At 41.0% G+C, this 20,565-nt stretch overlaps 1 protein-coding gene across 1 annotated transcript; it reads right to left on the reverse strand.

The window, feature by feature from the left end:
- Nucleotides 1–767: 767 nt before the first annotated feature.
- On the reverse strand, nucleotides 768–9,827 carry LOC128497763 (uncharacterized). Its single transcript, XM_053467924.1, has 3 exons — nucleotides 9,498–9,827; nucleotides 8,167–9,404; nucleotides 768–957 (listed from the first exon to the last, which is right to left on the reverse strand). Exons 1-3 carry the CDS (start codon nucleotides 9,825–9,827, stop codon nucleotides 768–770), a joined length of 1,758 nt encoding a protein of 585 aa, XP_053323899.1.
- Nucleotides 9,828–20,565: the final 10,738 nt, after the last annotated feature.

Raw genomic sequence — 20,565 nt, forward strand, 5'->3', positions numbered from 1 at the left:
CACCAGGATGGAGGCCAACCTGGCAACAAAGCAGTTGACCTTTGTAAGAAAGGGTATTTTACACTGATCGCACCCACCTTGGAAATTAGGCATATACTCCTGCAAAAACATAGGGTATTTTTCTAGTAACTATTAATGTCCGTATTTGCATATCTTATATCAGACAAAGTCCTCCATTGGAGACGGGATAACAACAAGCCCCCTACTATGATTACAAACCCCCCCAGAAAATAGAAACAAAATTTAACAATCAAAGATAATCAAAATAAGCTTGGGAATATTTCCAAAGTTTTTAGCTGAATGATAAAGTTGTAATTTTTTCTATAGTGGTTCCATGCAGCCTTCCAAAGAAGAAGAAAAATGCAAGTCAGGATTTTCAAAGCAGCGCAGACTGTGTGACTCCCAGCAAGAAACAATCGAAAGAGCTCTCAGAGAAAATATATAAATTAACCAGGATTCCAGCATGGACACCTTGTGCATCTCCAGCATCTAGGAGACTTTGAATAAGCCGCTCGTGCTTTTAAAATACTGATTTCATTCAAAAAGTAGATGTCCTCCCACCTTCCGTGACACATGGAACCCTATGAACAAAGTTAAGTTATCATTTCGATTCATTATTTGCCTGAAGGAAACTGTCCTTTTGGGAACGATGGCATCTGAATAACCAAGGATGGATGGTTGTGCATTCAATAAATGAGTGAAGGTTAGGTCTTATGAGAAACCTTCTACACCCCAAAAAATAGATAACATAATAGCTTTCAGGGCATTTATGCTTCATGCTTTGGGCCACTGGTGTACTCTTGTTTGTTTAGAAGAGCGCATAGAAGGAACTCCCTTTTCTTGATGTAGATCATTTCTTGAAGCACAACGGAGTTCCAACAGGGAACATGTCTGGTAGACATTTTAGGAGGACTCTTAGCTTTTATCCAGGTTTTAGACTGGGAATAATACCAACAGCTAGGAGAACAGATCGGGATGAGGATCATGAAAAGGGTCTATCCTTAGCTGATCTTCATCAAGAGACCACGCTACCTTTTTATCACAATAAAACCGGATTTTGGTGTAGAAGGTTCCTCAGGAGGACCTAATGTCCATTCACAATAATACATTTAAGAATCTTATGACCACACTGGGTAGGAAAGTCAATGAATGTTGACCATCTCTGCTGACAGGACGTTTGTTTTTCGCTCAGGCCTCCTGGAATGTGTGGCTTTAGTAGAGTTGGATATTCCTTGAAGCTCTCTGCTATACAGTTCTTTAAATGAAGTATTGGGATAACCTGCAACATACTTGTAATAAATAATAAATTAATATTCCTAGACTAATGGAGATGAGCCTGGTGAAGACAGGAAGAAGGTAGAGGTTTTTTTGGCTGAGTAGATACAATAGCAATAACAGACAGCTTGGGAGGCATTAACTGCTGAAACCATCAACAGCAATGCAATCGTCGCTTACCAAATGAACTGCCTCCATCTTTTAAGAATATCCTCAGCTGTACACTGGCAAGCAGTCCATTCCAACACAAAGCTATAAGAGATTCCATCAAAATTCAAGCCCACCCAATAACCTTCACCACTCCAGAGTCTGCCCATTGGGACGAGGCAAAGAGAGGACAAGAGTAGGGATCCCTTCGACTAGAGAGCCCCAAATCGAAAGTGTTAGGAGGGAAAGTGGGAGGAGAGTGGGGCGTGGCCTCAATGCCACTCCCATGACCCGAAGATTCTCATCAGTGACCCCGAGAAGCTTCGCTTCACCTGGAGCCTCCGGGCGAAACACTGAAAGTTCTCAAGTAATTTTAAATTCTCAACATTCCAAATAAATTATTAGTTATTCATCTTGACCGGTTGAGTTAAACACCGACACTGGGTGTTATGTATTTTAATATGTTAAAATATATGGATTTTCCTCAGTAAAAAGATTTCCGTCATTGCTTTTTTTCTTTATTTTATTTTTCTAATTTAACTTTGTCAGAAGCATTTTAAAAGCAATGACATAAAATTTGCAAAAATGATTTCCGGATGCTCCTGCGTCTATATTCATCGCAATATGTCACAGCTAATATATATTTGATTTGGAGGGTAGAGTAAAGTGTCTTCATAAATCATGTTTATCGTTATGGGACAAAAGGTCAGAGATTTAAAGCGTCAGTAACTGCAGTTAATACAGAAGCACTGACATAATAAGATGTAGTGAACCGATTCGGAATTTCGATTGCAAATGTTTTGGTTATTTGAGCACGATGGAGGATTCTTGTAATTCACTGAAGCTATTCCAAAGACGCTTGAACTATGTCACCGCCATATCATTCATGGTGGGTTTTTAACCTATTCACCCGTTGAATGCCAGTAATTACTATAGTCAGTCATAGTAGAAAATGAAAGCACTTATACATAGGAACCAGCCGTCAGTGGTCAAGTATTTAATACAAATTGCTCATCGGTTTGAAAGTGGTGGCCTCTTAAAACACATCCGTAAAACGAGGGGAAGCGTTTTATAAGTTGGTGAATTCGAACATTTATCAGGCTGTGCTAAGCATTTAGATTTTTCTTTTTTTTTTTGTTGAGAGATCACGCTTCACCTTGAATCACATCAAGACTGAATGCCTTTATATTGTCAGATTTAGACTTGGGTCAGGGCATTTCCAAGAGGACTGGCCTCCTCCTGTTTTCCGACCTCCCCCGTTTAATAAAATTGGGAATCCAGTCTGGGGTCGCCCCTGGCTTGAGATCTAGTTGTCTTTGGGCAGGCATTTTAGACTCCACCAGGAGGGATCCAAGGTGCTGATCTTCTCTTTGAGTGGTGACCTTTGGGAGCTTGTGGTGAAGACCATGTTGGTGAAGACCATGTTGAACCATCCATTATCAGACAACAGAATTTTGTTGGTTTGTGTTATTGTATTGTTCTCATCGTTGTGTTAATAAACACTTTGTCCTTTTGTCTGACTATTACGTGGTTCATGGATAGGAAGAACACTTTGCAATATGCACCTTGGGTTTTATATATCTCAAATTACGAATAAACCAGGTGATACCAATTATCTTGTCCTCGGAACTCTCTGGATTTGACCCGGAGTCTCTGGGTGAAGTTCTGCTTCACTTGGTCTCCAGGTCAATTTCTTCTTTCTTGAACAATATTTTGCCCAGCCCACTCTCCTCCCACTTCCAAGTTATGCCCTGCCCACCACCCTACCCACTAAAGGCCAATTGGGTCTAACCCCACCCACTTACATTACCACTCCCCCAGAAGACAGAGAGCTCCAAGTAACCTTTCCTAGGAAGTTCCCAGGTATGCTAAGTATGCAATTTCTAATTTTAAATAAAGGCGTTTAGTAATTATTTTATCTCCTAAAACTTGTGTTAGGAAGATAAAAATATTACTCGAGTTGCTAGCGCCCAGGAAAACAGTCATTCTTAGAAAAGAATGAAATTGAACCATATTTTTAACCATATTGTGTTTAGAATGGGATATTACATTATATACAGAATTATAATCATTCAATTAGCGTTATCTGTTGATAGCCAATGAAATATAGCATGTTAGTTCTATGTTTAAAACAATTCTAGCTCATTCTGGAGCATATTTAAACAAAAGTCCGATTTTTATTATTATTATTGAGTTATTAATTTGCTGTCTCTTATCATTTATAGGCATAACGGTGACACCTTTAAAATTTAATGAGTAGTTTACAATCACTTTAATTATATAAACATAATAATGTAAGGAAAGGCTAAAAAATGTAGACCCAAAATTATCTGAGGTCAAGGATTTATAGGCGGTTATTACTCAAGATTATTTTGAGGTTGCAAAGCACTCTAGTTTATTAAAAATAAGACTTCCAGTTCTGAGTTTAAATAGCGTATATCCTGGTGCCAAGCAAGAAAAAAAATGATTATTTTTTCAAAGCAACCCTTAGGTTTTGTGTGCCAAATTTTACAATCACGTTTTTTTTTAGTAAATTTAGAAAAGAATATTTCAATTTTGTTAACATATTTTTTGTTTATTTTTGATGCCTTTTTTGATGATTTTCATTTTATAAAAATATTTTTTTAACTTTTTTTTTTAATGGAAGGAATAATTATTACATGGCTCCAGGAGGATTTAGTCCAGGCGAGGCTCCGACGATTAAAGCAGAGGGTTGAGAGAACTCATTATCCAGCTATTGCCAAGAGGCTTTTGCATAGCCGTCCCGATCTCAGCCCTCTCCCTTCTACTGTTACGTTTCCCGAACAAGGTTATCCCATGAGGTCACAGGCAGAATATAAATCTCTTCAGTGCCCGTTCCCACACACAATTAAAGCAGACTTTGCGTTTTTTTTTCTCAAATCCTTTATAGTTTACAGGTCTATACACTAAATAACTTATTTTATGGCCCTTAGAGAAAAAATAAACAATAGAACCCCCCCCCCTCATGTGCATAGCATGGGAGCAGCCATTTTAACTTCCTGTTCCTGGGATCTATATGATTACTCTTTCCCGTTAAGTTATCTCTCTCCTACTTTAGGTTGCTGGATGTTGCTGATTGGTTAACGCAGCCTTTGTGAGGGTGGGAGGAGGGGTTTTACAGCTTTAGAATTCCTTTAAACCGTGATTCCCGTCACGATGCAAGTGCTCAGCAGTCATGATGTCTCTTTACCGTTTTGAGGACCTTGTGTTGCTTTCTTCACCCTGTAGAAGAAGGAGCCAACTTCTACTACAGGGGTCTATGAGAGGTCATATAAAATAATAGTTGAGTAGGGGATTAGGGATCAGCTATGTTCCAGTTCATTGAGCTAATTGTTCCAGTTTATGGCCGGTTGGTCATGGTTTTGAATGACATTCATAGCAGACTGCCATAAAATAAGCCAGATTATACATGAAATAACGAGAAAAAGATGACAGGAGCAACATATGCCATATGCAGGGCCAACGCCAACATCAGTACTGGTTTGCAAGATGCCTCCCAGATGACTCCCAACATTTCTCCAAACACTTCTAAAAGTCTGGTCAAGGAGTCTGGTGTCCAGGTATTGACTGGGGATGCACTTAAAGGAGAGCTGCCGAGAAATCTTGTGTTTATGGCTGCTTGTTGGGAGGCATGCGGAGACACACTACAGACTAACATCGGTAAGATCTTTTGCTGCCACGTGTATCCATAATATTGACACAGACTAAAACACTGGATTGGACCCACCAGTGGAGATTAAGGGCTTTTTTTTCCCATGTGCCCAATGGCCAGTCCAGGCACGCTGGTGTCCTTCTTCAGCTTTGTCATTGCACCTTCTTCATTGCCCGGAAGCCATCACTTTCACGGTTTGAATATATATACATTTCTGAGCGAAAGAACTTCAAGAACATTCCAGAACAAGGAATATTTTCTTTTGTTTGTTTTTTATTTTTTTTGTTTTCTCACCATCTACCAGCAACAATCTGTATTAAAACCCCCAGATAAAAGGTACATGAATTTTATTACCTGGATGTCACGGTGAAGATCATGTGATGGTGGGGATTGGTAGTGTCACGAACGCACTCTACTCCAAGCGTGCGCGTGACTTGGTTCTGGTGGTAAAAGGGTTAAAATTCACTATCTGTCTGCACTAGACCGAAAATAGCGATAAAAATAGAAATATCCACCCTTACTACCACCCGCACTTAACTATAATGATATAGCAAATATCAAAATAACGCTGCCACCACCAAGACAATTTAGAAATGGGGTGCCTTGGTACCCCAAATGAATCAGACTATAAAAACCCACACAGTATATTTTAACACAATAATTATGTGATTTAAAATTACCAATAAAACGGTCTCTTCAGGTAACGTGAGTCTTTACCAGACAAAGGCAGAACTTAATAAAGGAATATTTATTATGAATAAAAAAAATCACAGTGCATACACAAAAAGATGATAAACAGATTATTTACACCAAACAGATAAAATAAAAAGGAGAAAATTACAGAAAACCTAACTACTCACTTAGATGGTCAAGTAACAGTTTTTCTGTCCGTAGGGCTCCGGCAAGGAAAGATGGCGACTTACTCAAAATTAGATCTTGGCCCCTAGTAAGCACACTGACCCATCTTCTCTCGTTAATTTTATACACTTTCCCAGTTCATCTCAAGTTTCCAAGCCGGCCCAGAGGTGGTATAAGCGGAGGGAAGGTGTACCATAAGTGACCTCCCCCTTGAGTAGTGGAAACATATCAGTCAAAATAACTTATTTTCATTTTATCGTCCCTCCTGTGCTCGCCACGGCAATAATTCATGCATTTATGAATTTCCTGTAAATTGTGAAGTCCATAGATATGTCACACTTGCTACTTATGACTGAACATCATAGACTTCACAATTCCTTCCAAACCGTTTACGTTGCACCGTCATGTTTGTACTCTTTTTGTAGGGTGTGCTTTCCCCGTTCTAGGTATGCACACAAGGAGGTATGATAATGAATATATAAGTTATTATTGATATGTGTTTGATATGACCTGGATATGAAATGGTTTTCCTGACTGCTAGTGGTCACTTAGCATATCAAAGAATCCATTATATATGAGGGGATACAGGCATATGGTCGTCTACATTTGAACCTAGACAAAACGGCAGCTCCACTGCAGGACCTAACACCCCGTAGAAGGCCCCGGTTGGAGTCCGAGCTTCAAAAGGACAAATTTATCTCACAAGACCTTTTGGCACCACATTTGGCCTTTTGGCCTGTACAATCAAATTAACCCCTCCAATACTGAAATTGGCCATACCATCTCTACTAGGTAGCAAGTCCATGTATGCACTACACAAGTTGGTGTGACACCTCCCCCAAATAAGATGGTGGCCCAGAGATTAAGCCACAAGCTTATCTCTGCGCCTACCTACTTTTTCCCTGGGTAACAGTTTCCGGCTAAGATAAAGTATTTCTTTGGGAAAACCCACCCTACAGAAGGTACTTTTCAGAGCATCGGCTACGTTGTCTGCTCTGTTACAGGATAAGGCCATGGTCTCAGGGTACCCAGGGGCATAGTCCATCCCCTTAGTAACAGATTGGTTCTCCATGCAGCTCGGTATAGCTATAAGCCCCAACAAATCTACTCGATGGGTAGCTAGGGTGTCTCGCCCTGGCTTCCCAAACCATGTAGGCCCTGCGTAAGGGATAACAGAATGGTCACCAGTTTCACCCTCTCCCTTGTGTCCTGACTTCGTAGTCCCACAGAATACGGGCACGGGTGCACCAAAGCCCTCTCTTTGTCCCCTATTCTGCTGCCAGGTTACCACAGCTATGATTGAAACATCTGTCACTCCACCTGTTCCACTCCAAGGATGCATACATACAGGACCCTGGGAACCAGCTAATCCTGACACAGAGGAACATTCACTCACCCTCTGCCCTTCTTCACAGGGTGGCCCCCTCACATTTTCGCACAGCACCTCAAACATCCCTGGTTCTGGCACAGAGTCACTCTGCCCTCCCTCCCAGTGATGCAAAACCTTCAAATTCTCAAACGGCACCTCAGACACCCCTGGTTCTGGCACAGATTCGCTCTGCCCTCCCTCCCAGTGATGCAAAACCTCCACATTCTCACACGGTACCTCAGACACCCCTGGTTCTGGCACAGATTCGCTCTGCCCTCCCTCCCAGTGATGCAAAACCTCCACATTCTCACACGCCACCTCAGACATCCCTGGTTCTGGCACAGATTCAATCTGTCCTCCCTCCCAGTGATGCAAAACCTCCACCTTCTCACATGGCACCTCAGAAATCCCTGGTTCTGGCACAGATTCGCTCTGCCCTCCCTCCCAGTGATGCAAAACCTCCACATTCTCACACGGTACCTCAGACACCCCTGGTTCTGGCACAGATTCGCTCTGCCCTCCCTCCCAGTGATGCAAAACCTCCACATTCTCACACGCCACCTCAGACATCCCTGGTTCTGGCACAGATTCAATCTGTCCTCCCTCCCAGTGATGCAAAACCTCCACCTTCTCACATGGCACCTCAGAAATCCCTGGTTCTGGCACAGATTCGCTCTGCCCTCCCTCCCAGTGATGCAAAACCTTCACATTCTCCCACAGCACCTCAGACATTCTGGGTTCTAGCACAGGCAGACACGCACAACCTTTCTGCCCACTCTCCCCATGAGGCTGCCCTGGTACATTTTTATACACTGCCCTTTCTATGGTAGGGCCCCTAGAATACCTGGATAAATCAAAAGTGTCATCCTCCGGCATATATTTTGACAACAGCCTACCCAAATCAGTACCCAGTAACACATTAGTAGGAATGTTATCTGATACCCCCACATCTCTTACACCCTTCCCCGCTCCCCAATCCAAAAATACTCGTGCCATTGGCACTGCATGACGTACTCCCCCAATTCCCCGCACTGTTAAGTTCTTGCCAAGAATAAAGTCCTCAGAGCTCACTAGCTCTGGACGCACAAGAGTCACTTCTGCCCCCGTGTCTCTGAGCCCCACAGTTACCTTGTTTCCCACAGTCACAGGTTGCATATTCACATTGGGGGTGTTCTCAGCGCTGGAGACGAACAACACCGAAGATGGTGATTCTGAGGGGTGACCCACTCCTGTGGATGGCGTAGGATTTCTTTTCTCCGGGCAAGTAGCGCTAATGTGCCCCACTTTGTTACAAATGAAACATCTGCGGATATCCCCACGCGTAGAAGTGACATTAGCTCCCCCTCTCCCTGAGGTAGAAGCCGGCGCAGAAGAGGGTATTGTAGACTGGGTGGTGGGAAGCCGTGGTGTAGTGGTCTTCCAGCTGGATGCTCCCGTAGTAAAACCTCTGCTCCGGTCCGATTGTGCTCGGTTGGCGGTGTGGAAATCAGCCAGCTCACCCGCTTCCAATGCTGTTTTGGGCTCCCGGTCCAGCAGCCATTCTTGTACATTGGCTGGGCACAGCTGCAAAAATTGTTCCTTGATGATCAGATCTTCCAAGCTTTCTAAGGTTGTAATCTCCAGCCCTCTAGTCCACTGCCGGAATGCCGTCGTCAGGTGTCCCACAACTGCAGTGTAGCTCTCTGTGGAACGCTTTTGCAAAGTCCGGAATTTCTTTCGGTACACCTCAGGGGTAAGGTTGTACCGTCTCTGCAGTGCAGCCTTAATTGCCTCATAGTCCTGGTCAGATTCTGCTGGTAGCTCTGCAAATGCTTCCAGTGCAGGACCTCTGAGACCAGGGGTGAGGTACTTTGCCCACTGGTCCTTTGGCAATTGGTACTGCCTGCAAACCTTTTCAAAACTGCGCAGAAAAACATCCAGATCTCCATCTTTGTCCAAAGTGGGAAAATTCTCTGCACGTGGTTTGGGTGCAGAAGAGTCTCTTGAAACCACACTGATAGGTGAGGCACTTAACCTCTCCAACTCTGCCAGTTTTAGTTCATGCTCTCTTGCCGCCTGGCGCTCTGCAGTCTCTCTCTCAGCCTGGCGCTCTGCAGCTTCCCTCTCTCTCTCAGCCAGGCGCTCTGCAGTCTCTCTCTCAGCCTGGCGCTCTGCAGCTTCCCTCTCTCTCTCAGCCTGGCGCTCTGCAGCTTCCCTCTCTTGATATTTAAGGATAAGCTGCAGCCTGAGGTTTGCATCTGTTGAGTCCACGTATTTGAAAACAGTTTGTAGATAAGAGTCCAAGGGATCTCCAGATCTTGGCACGTCACCGACATCAGCTGCAGGTATCTCCCGCGTGACCATGCCTCCCTCAGAAGTGTTTGCAGCATCACTTTGCGCTGCTTGTTGCATATCATAGTCCACAAGCGCTTGGATAAGTTCATCCTTTGATTTTCCCCGGATGGGAATACATTGTTCACGGCAACGTTGCTCCAGAGCACTCTTGGATTGTGTTTGGTATTCCATTTATCACGCCGGCCCCAACAAATGATAGCAAAAGAAAAGAAAACAAAGAGGGGGGGGGGACTGTTGAGGTGTAAATATACTAAGTATGCACTGAGTTCAGCCTTTGGAAATTGAGAAACAATTTCTTTTTAGTGTCTGGATTAACTAGCAAATCCAGCAACACTGAAATCTGGTACCGAAAAAGATGGAAAAAATCTTTAACTATCCCACCGCTATGCCACCAATTTGTCACGAACGCACTCTACTCCAAGCGTGCGCGTGACTTGGTTCTGGTGGTAAAAGGGTTAAAATTCACTATCTGTCTGCACTAGACCGAAAATAGCGATAAAAATAGAAATATCCACCCTTACTACCACCCGCACTTAACTATAATGATATAGCAAATATCAAAATAACGCTGCCACCACCAAGACAATTTAGAAATGGGGTGCCTTGGTACCCCAAATGAATCAGACTATAAAAACCCACACAGTATATTTTAACACAATAATTATGTGATTTAAAATTACCAATAAAACGGTCTCTTCAGGTAACGTGAGTCTTTACCAGACAAAGGCAGAACTTAATAAAGGAATATTTATTATGAATAAAAAAAATCACAGTGCATACACAAAAAGATGATAAACAGATTATTTACACCAAACAGATAAAATAAAAAGGAGAAAATTACAGAAAACCTAACTACTCACTTAGATGGTCAAGTAACAGTTTTTCTGTCCGTAGGGCTCCGGCAAGGAAAGATGGCGACTTACTCAAAATTAGATCTTGGCCCCTAGTAAGCACACTGACCCATCTTCTCTCGTTAATTTTATACACTTTCCCAGTTCATCTCAAGTTTCCAAGCCGGCCCAGAGGTGGTATAAGCGGAGGGAAGGTGTACCATAAGTGACCTCCCCCTTGAGTAGTGGAAACATATCAGTCAAAATAACTTATTTTCATTTTATCGTCCCTCCTGTGCTCGCCACGGCAATAATTCATGCATTTATGAATTTCCTGTAAATTGTGAAGTCCATAGATATGTCACACTTGCTACTTATGACTGAACATCATAGACTTCACAATTCCTTCCAAACCGTTTACGTTGCACCGTCATGTTTGTACTCTTTTTGTAGGGTGTGCTTTCCCCGTTCTAGGTATGCACACAAGGAGGTATGATAATGAATATATAAGTTATTATTGATATGTGTTTGATATGACCTGGATATGAAATGGTTTTCCTGACTGCTAGTGGTCACTTAGCATATCAAAGAATCCATTATATATGAGGGGATACAGGCATATGGTCGTCTACATTTGAACCTAGACAAAACGGCAGCTCCACTGCAGGACCTAACACCCCGTAGAAGGCCCCGGTTGGAGTCCGAGCTTCAAAAGGACAAATTTATCTCACAAGACCTTTTGGCACCACATTTGGCCTTTTGGCCTGTACAATCAAATTAACCCCTCCAATACTGAAATTGGCCATACCATCTCTACTAGGTAGCAAGTCCATGTATGCACTACACAAGTTGGTGTGACAGGTAGTTGTAGTGCATTTCCTGTGATGTAATAGCCTGGATGCTATGATGAATGTCATGTGATGCTATTTCCTTGAAACTAAGATCCTTGTCCTATGAGGTCATTGCCTGAATGCTATCATACATATTCTGCGATGTCATAGCTTGGGCACTATGATGAATGTCTTATGATGTCACCGCCTGGATGCTATGATAGATATCGTATGATGTCACTGCCTGGATGCTATGATAGTTTTCTTGTGACGTCATTGCCTGGACACTATGGTGAATGTCCTCTGATGTCACCGCCTGGATGCTATGATAGATATCTTATAATGTCACTGCCTGGATGCTATGATAGATTTCTTGTTATGTCATTGCCTGGACACTATGATGAATGTCTTATGATGTCACTGCCTGGATGCTACGATAGATGTCTTATGATGTCACTGCCTGGATGCTATCATACATATCCTGTGATGTCATAGCTTGGACACTATGACGAATGTCTTATGATGTCACTGCCCGGATGCTATGATTTCTTGTGATGTCATTGCCTGTCACTGGTTATTTCCTGCCCTGAATATGAGTTGTCTTGTGCTAACATTTTTCTTTGTATGGAATGCAGGCTTCCTCCATAAACTTTATACGATCTCTTTACATAGTTAAATTATGATGTTTCCTTTCGCAGTCTATACTCTATTATAGACTATTTGTCTATAGTCTATTGGAGCCTCAGAGATGGCAGGGAGATACTATGGAACTGGAGACGTTCCTCGGGGTATTGTACAAGTAATTTTCCTTCTGATTTAAGATGCCAATCTGTTCAAATAATAGTTGTGTGAGGTATTTAATTCATCCGTTAGAATATCAGGGGAAATACACTTTGGCATTTTATCACCTCAAGGAGAAAAAACTGAAAGTCTTTTTTCTCTGAGCTTGACTAAGAATCGTGTTTGTTCCTTATCAAGCCTCCCATGTTGCACCATAGAAATTAAAGTATTTTTAAAACATTATAAGCCGCTCTCTCTAATCAGCGTATCAATCTCTGGAGAGAGTAATTAATTTAATTCACACTGTGTGAGATTGTGTGCCTTACTTTCACTTGCCTTAATGCAGTCATATAAGACAAAGTACGAAATAACCATTTAAATGCAGATAATGCACTTTTTGGTTTCAGAACTCCGCAGCATTCACACGGTAGGGATACGCGATGCCAATTAACAGTGCCAAAACGCACCGGCGCGGAGCCTAATGTGTCCTCGCTGTATCCTGCTGGACTAAACAAGTATACTAATCTTTATAGAAATTATATATATATAGATATATATATAAACATTTTGGATATGTCACGTCCATAATCCCCTAACTACAAAGGCTGCCCGAGCCAATCAAGAACAGTCAGCAACTTAACAATGAGGGAGAGAGATCTTGGGATGACTTTATTTGGTTTATTTGGTTGACACAAAAAGATGCGTTTCCAGTGGCTATTGTCACAGGTTGGCCAAGTTATCACCTTCTAATCGTACACCTGGACATGCAGATTTATTTCATTTTTTTAATTTCTTTTTTTCTGGGTGGGGGGTTGCACGGATCCCAGTACATTATGGCCCCTTTGGGGACCACTCATACATTTTTGATGCCAGTGATGTCATGGTGAAATCATCGGGCTCCCAATAAATTGTTTATATATTTTATGTTCCCAATTTTTTTTATTTTACACTTTGTTTCTCCCTCCCTCTCCTCCTCCTGATCTATCTGTGCTGATCACACTGTGATCAGCAATCCTGGCTTTTGCTGGCAGGGTAAGGTCCAATCTGTCAATAGATCTCCTGTGCAACAAGGTCAGGACGTAGAGATACGTCCTAATGGCCGTCTTGGCACAGGTCCTAAGGGGTGCAACGGGATTATACCAGGCATCCAACAAATAAACAAAAGATAAATTATATCCTACTCCAGTTTGGACTCTTACTAAACATTTTTCTCTCTAGCCCAGTTATAGAAAAAAAATCCTAAAACAGTACATTATACAGGGTCCCTGGCCTCAAGGCTCGAGGCCACCTTTCTCCCACTGTCAGACACCCAAGTGTCTTCAAAGCTATCCTTTATATCTTTCAGGGGAGATGACAATCATTTTCACTTGGAAAGGGCTGAATTTTCAGTATTAACCCCTTCAGGCATGGGAATAGAGTGCTCCAGCCTTTAGCTTTTATAAAAAGCCTCCCATACATTGGTTATCTCCCCATCTCTTCTATCCCCAGTTCCTAAATTTTTTCCACCCCTGTTGAGAATCATACAATCTGCAGACCAAGTCTGTTGCCTTGGTGTTACGCTGAACTCTGCTTTCTCCTTCACCCCTCGCACCCAGCCACTCATCAAAACCTGCAAAAGTCTCCCAAATCCATCCTTCTCTTACACAAGATACTTCTAAAATACTCTAAAATATTCTTTCCCTTGTGATTTCCCATCTGGATTATTGCAGCTCCTAATAACCTTCCTCCTCCTCTCCCGACTGTCATTTTTTTTCAGCCCACACTCCACTTATACCCGAAATCCGACTTTCTAACAGAAACTACAACATCATACCCACCAGTGAGTGCACAACAAACTCTTCCACGTTCCCCGTGCTACGATCAAACTACCCTCACCCAAGGAGCCGCTCTCCTTTGATTTCATCCCCCTTCAATCTCCCTATAGATTGTAAGCTCACAAGAGCAGAAGCCTCTTCTCCTTCTGTACCAGTATAACTTATGTTATAATTTATGCTATTGTCAATTTTCTATATGGCCAGTCTTATTCTTATCTTATTCTCCCTTTCTGGTTAGAGTGCCACGGAATCTGGTCTTGCTCTATAGATACAATTTAATATATTAATAATAATAATAATACAATCATTTAATATACCGTATTGGCTCGGATATAGGCCGCCCCCGTATATAGGCCGCACCCTAAAAGTTTGGTGCTTTTTTAAAGAAAAAGTTTTTTTCTTTAAAAAAGCACCAAAAAAACCATGCTGCCACTCTGTCCCCCCCCGAGATATGCTGCCACTGTCCTCCCTCCCCGAGATATGCTGCCACTGTCCTCCCCCCCCAAGATATGCTGCCACTGTCCCCCCCCCCCGATATGCTACCACTGTCCCCCCCCGAGATATGCTACCACTGTCCTCCCCCCCCCCGAGATATGCTGCCACTGTCCTCCTCTGCCCCCCACCCCCGACTTACCGGAGCAGACTCCCGGGTGTCTTGCGGGGCCGGCGGGGGACATCTACGCAATACGCGTATGCAACTTCCGGTGCCGGTACCGGAAGTTGCATACGCGTATTGCGTAGATGTTCCCGCCGGCCCCGCAAGACACCCGGGAGTCTGCTCCGGTAAGTCGGGGGTGGGCAGAGGTAAAACGCATCGTGCGGACGGTCACGATGCGCTTAGACAACCTCCCGTGCCGCCCCCCCCCATGGGAAGTGCTGGCAGGGGAGGCTGTCTGAGCGTATCGGGGAGTAGGATACAGGTCCCCTGCACCGCTGCGGGGGATCTGTATCCTAACCCCGCTGCCTGCCCGGCGCCCGGGACTGCATGTCCCGGGCGTCGGGTGCTAGACCCCGAATATAGGCCGCACCCCCACTTTAAAGACTTAAAGTGGGGGAAAAAAGTGCGGCCTATATTCGAGCCAATACGGTATATAATATTTCACATAGAGCAGGACTTTAACGAGAATTGTGTGGCTTGTGTAGTGTTTCCACGAGGTCCAATCTATCTGTTATATTTTGAAACAAAGCTAATCATGGTACATAAGCCGATATTTGCTTTGTCTGCTGTTAAGTAATTATGAGAGCATCCAATGGTCTTTTAACTGCTAAAACATCATTATATGAACACACATTAAATGACACATTAAATGACAGCTAAAATGCCGCTTCATTCAGTATTGTATATGTCATTAGCTGATAATTACCAAATCATTTATCCATCTACTGTTACCTCGGGGCTAATGTCACAATGCAATTTAAGATATCCAGGCCAGGAGGGGGGAAAAAATAACCCGCGAGGCTATAAAGTAACTCGTAGACCCAACAGCCCTTAATGAAGATTTACCCGGATTTAAAAGGGATCACGTTATCAGAATGTCCTTTGAATCCTGTAGTAAAATGTTTCCTTCTACACAATGAGTGGTAATTTAAATTGGAAAACATGTTTAATATGCCAATGAATAAAAAATATGCTACACATAATTATCTATCTCTCTATCTAATTACAATATTAATCATTAATACATATTTATATATTTGAAATATACGCATTTTCCTGTATTATATTAGATGTACATTATATGTAACATACTATATTAAATTAATATAATTAATATAATATTATATTGATTAATATATATATATATATATATATATACCGGTATATACTGTATAAAAATGTTGATGTAGACAACATGCAAAAAGCCACTTATATTAACAATATATGTATTAACAATGTATATATATATGGTAGTGAAAGCAAAAGACAACATGTTTTTGAAACAGACTTTACCTTCAGGTTTTCATACATCTCAATAGTCTTTTTTTTTGGGGGGGGCACTCTATCTTCTCCACTGTAATCCTTTTGAAGGCAGTGGGGAGAATTGGCTGGTTGGAACATCAGCCCCCGAGAGGTAAATGTTTTAGGTGAGAGGATGTCAGCTATAATTCAAAATGTAGGCGCTCGCATGCACTCGCAAACAACTCCCATTTTAATGAATATGTACTTTTTAGAGAGTGCATGTAACCTCAGTCGAGTCTGGTCTGTTGAATTAACCCTTAACTCTACACATCACTCAACTTCTAAGTGAATAGAACCAGATGACTTTAAAATTATTGATTAAGTTCAAGACAACACTTTTCACATTATTAGGTATATATAATAGATTTTTTAAAAGTAATATATGATATACCTTAATACACATTACACCCCATACGACTTTAATGGGAAACCTACAAGTGTGAGAAATTCAGAGCTTTATTTTACGGTAATATTACCTTTTTTCATACAGTTTTATTCTAAGATTTACGCTGTTACAGATGACTCAGGGTTGAGAACAACTAAAGAACAGGTAGTTCTTAAGAGCTCTTGTTGGGCATGCGATCTGAGTCATTGATTTCCTTTAATTTCATTAATAAAAGAACACTTTATCAATATCATTAACTTGGCCATTTATTGGCAATTAATGACGCTCTAATTCAGCTGTACATTAAAATCCCAAACTATTGAAACAAATAGGACTTTGGCGTCGGTAGCCGAACTCATGTACCCTTACAGTTCTTCTAATTTCCTATGCAGTCACTTTTACTGCGAGGACACATATGCCGCTGTGACCTTTTGTACAGTACATAGGGAGAAGGAACAGGATAAATAGCCATAATGGAATAGAAGGTACTCATTTGCCTTTATTATAGAACTCTACATTCATGGAGGAAACCGTGAAGGATATTAAAGTATTTTTTTATTATTTCATTAATGAAACTTTCTTTCTTTCAGCTTCCACCAAGATATTACTAACTGTTATACGTTCTATAATTAATAATCACAATTCATTCTATACTTCTCTTATACGGCGTGCCAATCAAAAGGTTAATTATGACACGTTTTAATACCAGTTCAACGGATCCCAGGAATTCTCATTTTTATCCATAAAATGGTCAATAACTTAGAAAAAAACCTCCAAACTTCAGTGGACTATACTGTATGTTGTAGTTGAAGTTTTCTAAATTACTTAGCGCCTCTTACAGGTGGAAACGCAAGATGTAAAGACTCAAACCTTAATCAGTCGTTGGCTTCATCTAAGATTTAGGATCCATATGCCTCATATGTCTCATGCATGTTTAAATCCCATAGCGGCTGGGAGGCTGTTCCACTTATCTAACACCCTCCCAGTAAAGTAAAACCTCCTTACATTCCATCTAGGCCTCTGACTCTCTAGTTGTAGATTACAGCCTCTTGTTCTAACATCTCTCCTCCCTTGAAATAAATTTCCCTCGTGTACTAAATCTGTGCCTCTTATGTTGATGTATACAGGGTGGCAGAAGAGGGGGCAATCATTACATCCCCTCCTTTGGTTGTTTGAGAGGAGATACTGGTAACCCTTGTTTTAAATAAATTAAATATATATTTTAAAGCTCTATTTTTTATTTGTTAATATGTACATTGCGGGAAGTGTTACATTTTGCAAGTTTCAGGAGAGGACATGCGAGGTTTTGTTCAATTCACATGCGTTTGCTTGAAATGCGCAGAAGTCGCAGGCACTGGCATGCACTCTTACACATCTCTTATGCTAGTAAGTATCTGAATTGTTTTGTTAGTGTTAGCATGCGAGGACATGCGAGAAGAGTCGAGTCTGGTCAGTCGAGTTAACCCCAAAAAGTCCAAAAAAAATTTTTTGGGGAAAAATGCACTTTGCCTTTTTCTGCCTTGGCTTAATATATTTTTTTCTCTTATTCCTAGGTACCTTCATTAATTTTATGATGCTCATGGAAAAGAAAATAAAAATTTGATTTATTAAGGGTTTTCGAAGACACCTAAATGTCACCCGTGCACATTCAGACGGATTATATCCTGTTCAGATCTTAGTATTTTATCTGCGAGTGACAGCTCAGATCTAAAGCGGCCGAGACAAAGGACAGACAATGAATGCTAGCTGTCTAATACAGATTAAAAACTAAGGAGAACTATGTACTATATTCACTATATACATCAATAACCAACTCCCAGCAGGCTCAGCCGGCCAGAAGAAACAGAGGCCACTGATTATATTAGAACGTTTCAGTGGAAATGGAAATATTGCCGTGTTTTTGGACGTTAAAAATTGATCTTTTTTTTTTTCAATGGAATAAAATATTTGGCAGCAAATGCACACAGGAATAATGGAATAGAAGCGTTCGATCAAATGAGGTACCGGTGTTTTATCAGATCGTCGACATCACAGAGCACCAAATACCCGACTCAAATTACTGTGCCTGTAATTTACTTTCCGTCATATAACCACATATTCAAGAATATTATGGAAGCAAATATTACTTTAATGATAGGAGTTTTGGTCAGTACTCCACTAATAAAAACAATTGATCTTAACTTGGGTGCAAATCTGTCGTCGTAAATAACCTCACCATAACATATTACCAAAATCACATTTTTTTTTTTTTTTTTATTACTTTACACCTTACTACAGTGGAAGAATTTTTCCTTTAAAGATTCCGCGGTGTACAGAGCTATGGAAGTATAATAGTTTTTTTTTATTTTTTTTATACTTAAATGTTCTATATAAAACCGTCAGTAAGTAAAAATGTTTGAATAATGTTTTACTCGTGTTTATTGATGGGAAATATCGTGAAAATAAACAAAAATGATCAAATTCGATATTGTTTAATTAATGGGAGCATTTTTGGTTTAATTTAAAAGTAGACCCTTAATGCCATTGGCTTCTATTATAGACAGAATGGGACCACAGGGTGCATCAGGGGTGAGCCCAGGGTTAGTGGCAAAACACACACTCACATACTGACACTTAAATGCGTAATACTAACACCCACTCAATCTAAACCTATTCACTTACACATAGATCTCCCTCTTCTCCCTCGCACCACTAACCCTAGTTAGACACACACACTCATGCTAACACCATACACTTACATACACACAAACACTAAAACCATAAGCTGACACACACTCATGCTAACACCATACACTTACATACACAAAAACACTAACACCATAAGCTGACACACACTCATGCTAACACCATACACTTACATACACAAAAACACTAACACCATAAACTGACATACACTCATGCTAACCCCATACACTAACATACAAACACTCTAACATCATATGCTGGGACAGACGCCCATGCTAACACCAAAAATGAAGGAGTCCTTTGGTTAAGTATATTATTTATGAATTAAATGTATTATTGGCCAAGTGTGCGCCTACCAATCTACCCACCTACACGCATTAGTCACTCAAACTTTTCAGATCACGAAACATGTTATTTCTAGAACTGTACTCAAATATCAGATGACAAAGAGGAATTTCATGTTCATTTTCATAAGATTTTTTTTTTCACAATTACCTTAATTCATTTAATTTACAAATATTTCAATATTTTCACTTTTTCCAGGAGGTCAATGCTTCTCCACATTAATACCTCAGCATAAAAAACGTAACATGACCCTTTTATCTTTGTGTTATATTTTTTTATTGAAAAGTTCTTAAAGTGTGGATATCGGTTTCTTTTCCTTTTAGTAGAGGGTAGAAAATTGTACAACAAAGAAAAAAATAAAAATGTTTAAAAAAAATAAAGAAATTGCTTTGATACAGGTTAATTAAAGTGAATTATATTTGTCACGTCCAATCCGTCAGATAAAAGCCGTCTTATTTTTGATGTTCCATTTAAATCGGAGCTTTCCTTGACATATTTAGACACGTTTTTAACTTCAAAAGGAACTGTGCTTTTAACAGAATAAATGTGTCTGGATATTGACAAATCTACCGCTCTGCTATTTATTATAGAACAGGCAATAAATGTTCTATATAGTAAAATGTGTGTTGACTTTAGAGAGAATGACATTAACGAGTTGAAAGACTACGTTTTACATTTTTATTGCACTTACTCTCTGTATGGTGTTTACTGGATGAGACCGGGACAGAATCATTTATTTATTAAAGGAGCCTGGGTTATTTGATAGATTTTTAAATATAAATTCACCTCCTCCATTAGATCACTTATGGGATCCAGTTCAGAAATATACTTAGGAGTGCGTCCCCCCCCCCATCTGTTTCCAATTAGAGAAGATTTTCCACATCTTACAGTTACTTTTTTACAGTTCTAAACACTAAAGAATGTCCTGTTTCCAGGATCTCCGTGGTTATTCTTCCCCTGTTGTTACATTGCTGATTGTTGTTGTTTGGTTCAGGCAGCCTGGTTCAGGGTAGGGAAAGAAAAGAGTTGCCGAGGGCCGGATTGACCTTTTGGGATACCCAGAAATTTTCCCGGGAAAATCGGGGAGTCCGCCTTACCTGGGACCGCATCGCAGAGCTACAGGCAGGCCCACTGACTCAGGGAGGTAAAGTGATTAACTCACAAATATTTGAATCGGGGCATGCCGGTGGATGGTATGAAGGGGAAATAATGCTGGGTATAGAGATGGAGGGAGATGATTTTGGTGCAATACACGGTAATAATGAGAAGGGGATAAAACG

This window comes from Spea bombifrons, chromosome 5, assembly GCF_027358695.1.
Source record: "Spea bombifrons isolate aSpeBom1 chromosome 5, aSpeBom1.2.pri, whole genome shotgun sequence".
In the NCBI taxonomy this organism is placed as follows: domain Eukaryota; kingdom Metazoa; phylum Chordata; class Amphibia; order Anura; family Pelobatidae; genus Spea; species Spea bombifrons.

What these genes read in the sequence shown, in the direction of transcription:
- LOC128497763 (XM_053467924.1), bottom strand. Translation starts at nt 9,827, where the DNA reads ATGGAATACCAAACACAATCCAAGAGTGCTCTGGAGCAACGTTGCCGT. An exon ending in GGGAAGCTGCAGAGCGCCAG is followed by an intron (nt 9,405 to 9,497) that starts GCTGAGAGAGAG and finishes GCAGAGCGCCAG; the next exon opens with GCTGAGAGAGAGACTGCAGA. An exon ending in GACACTTTTGATTTATCCAG is followed by an intron (nt 958 to 8,166) that starts GTATTCTAGGGG and finishes CTGTTCTCCTAG; the next exon opens with CTGTTGGTATTATTCCCAGT.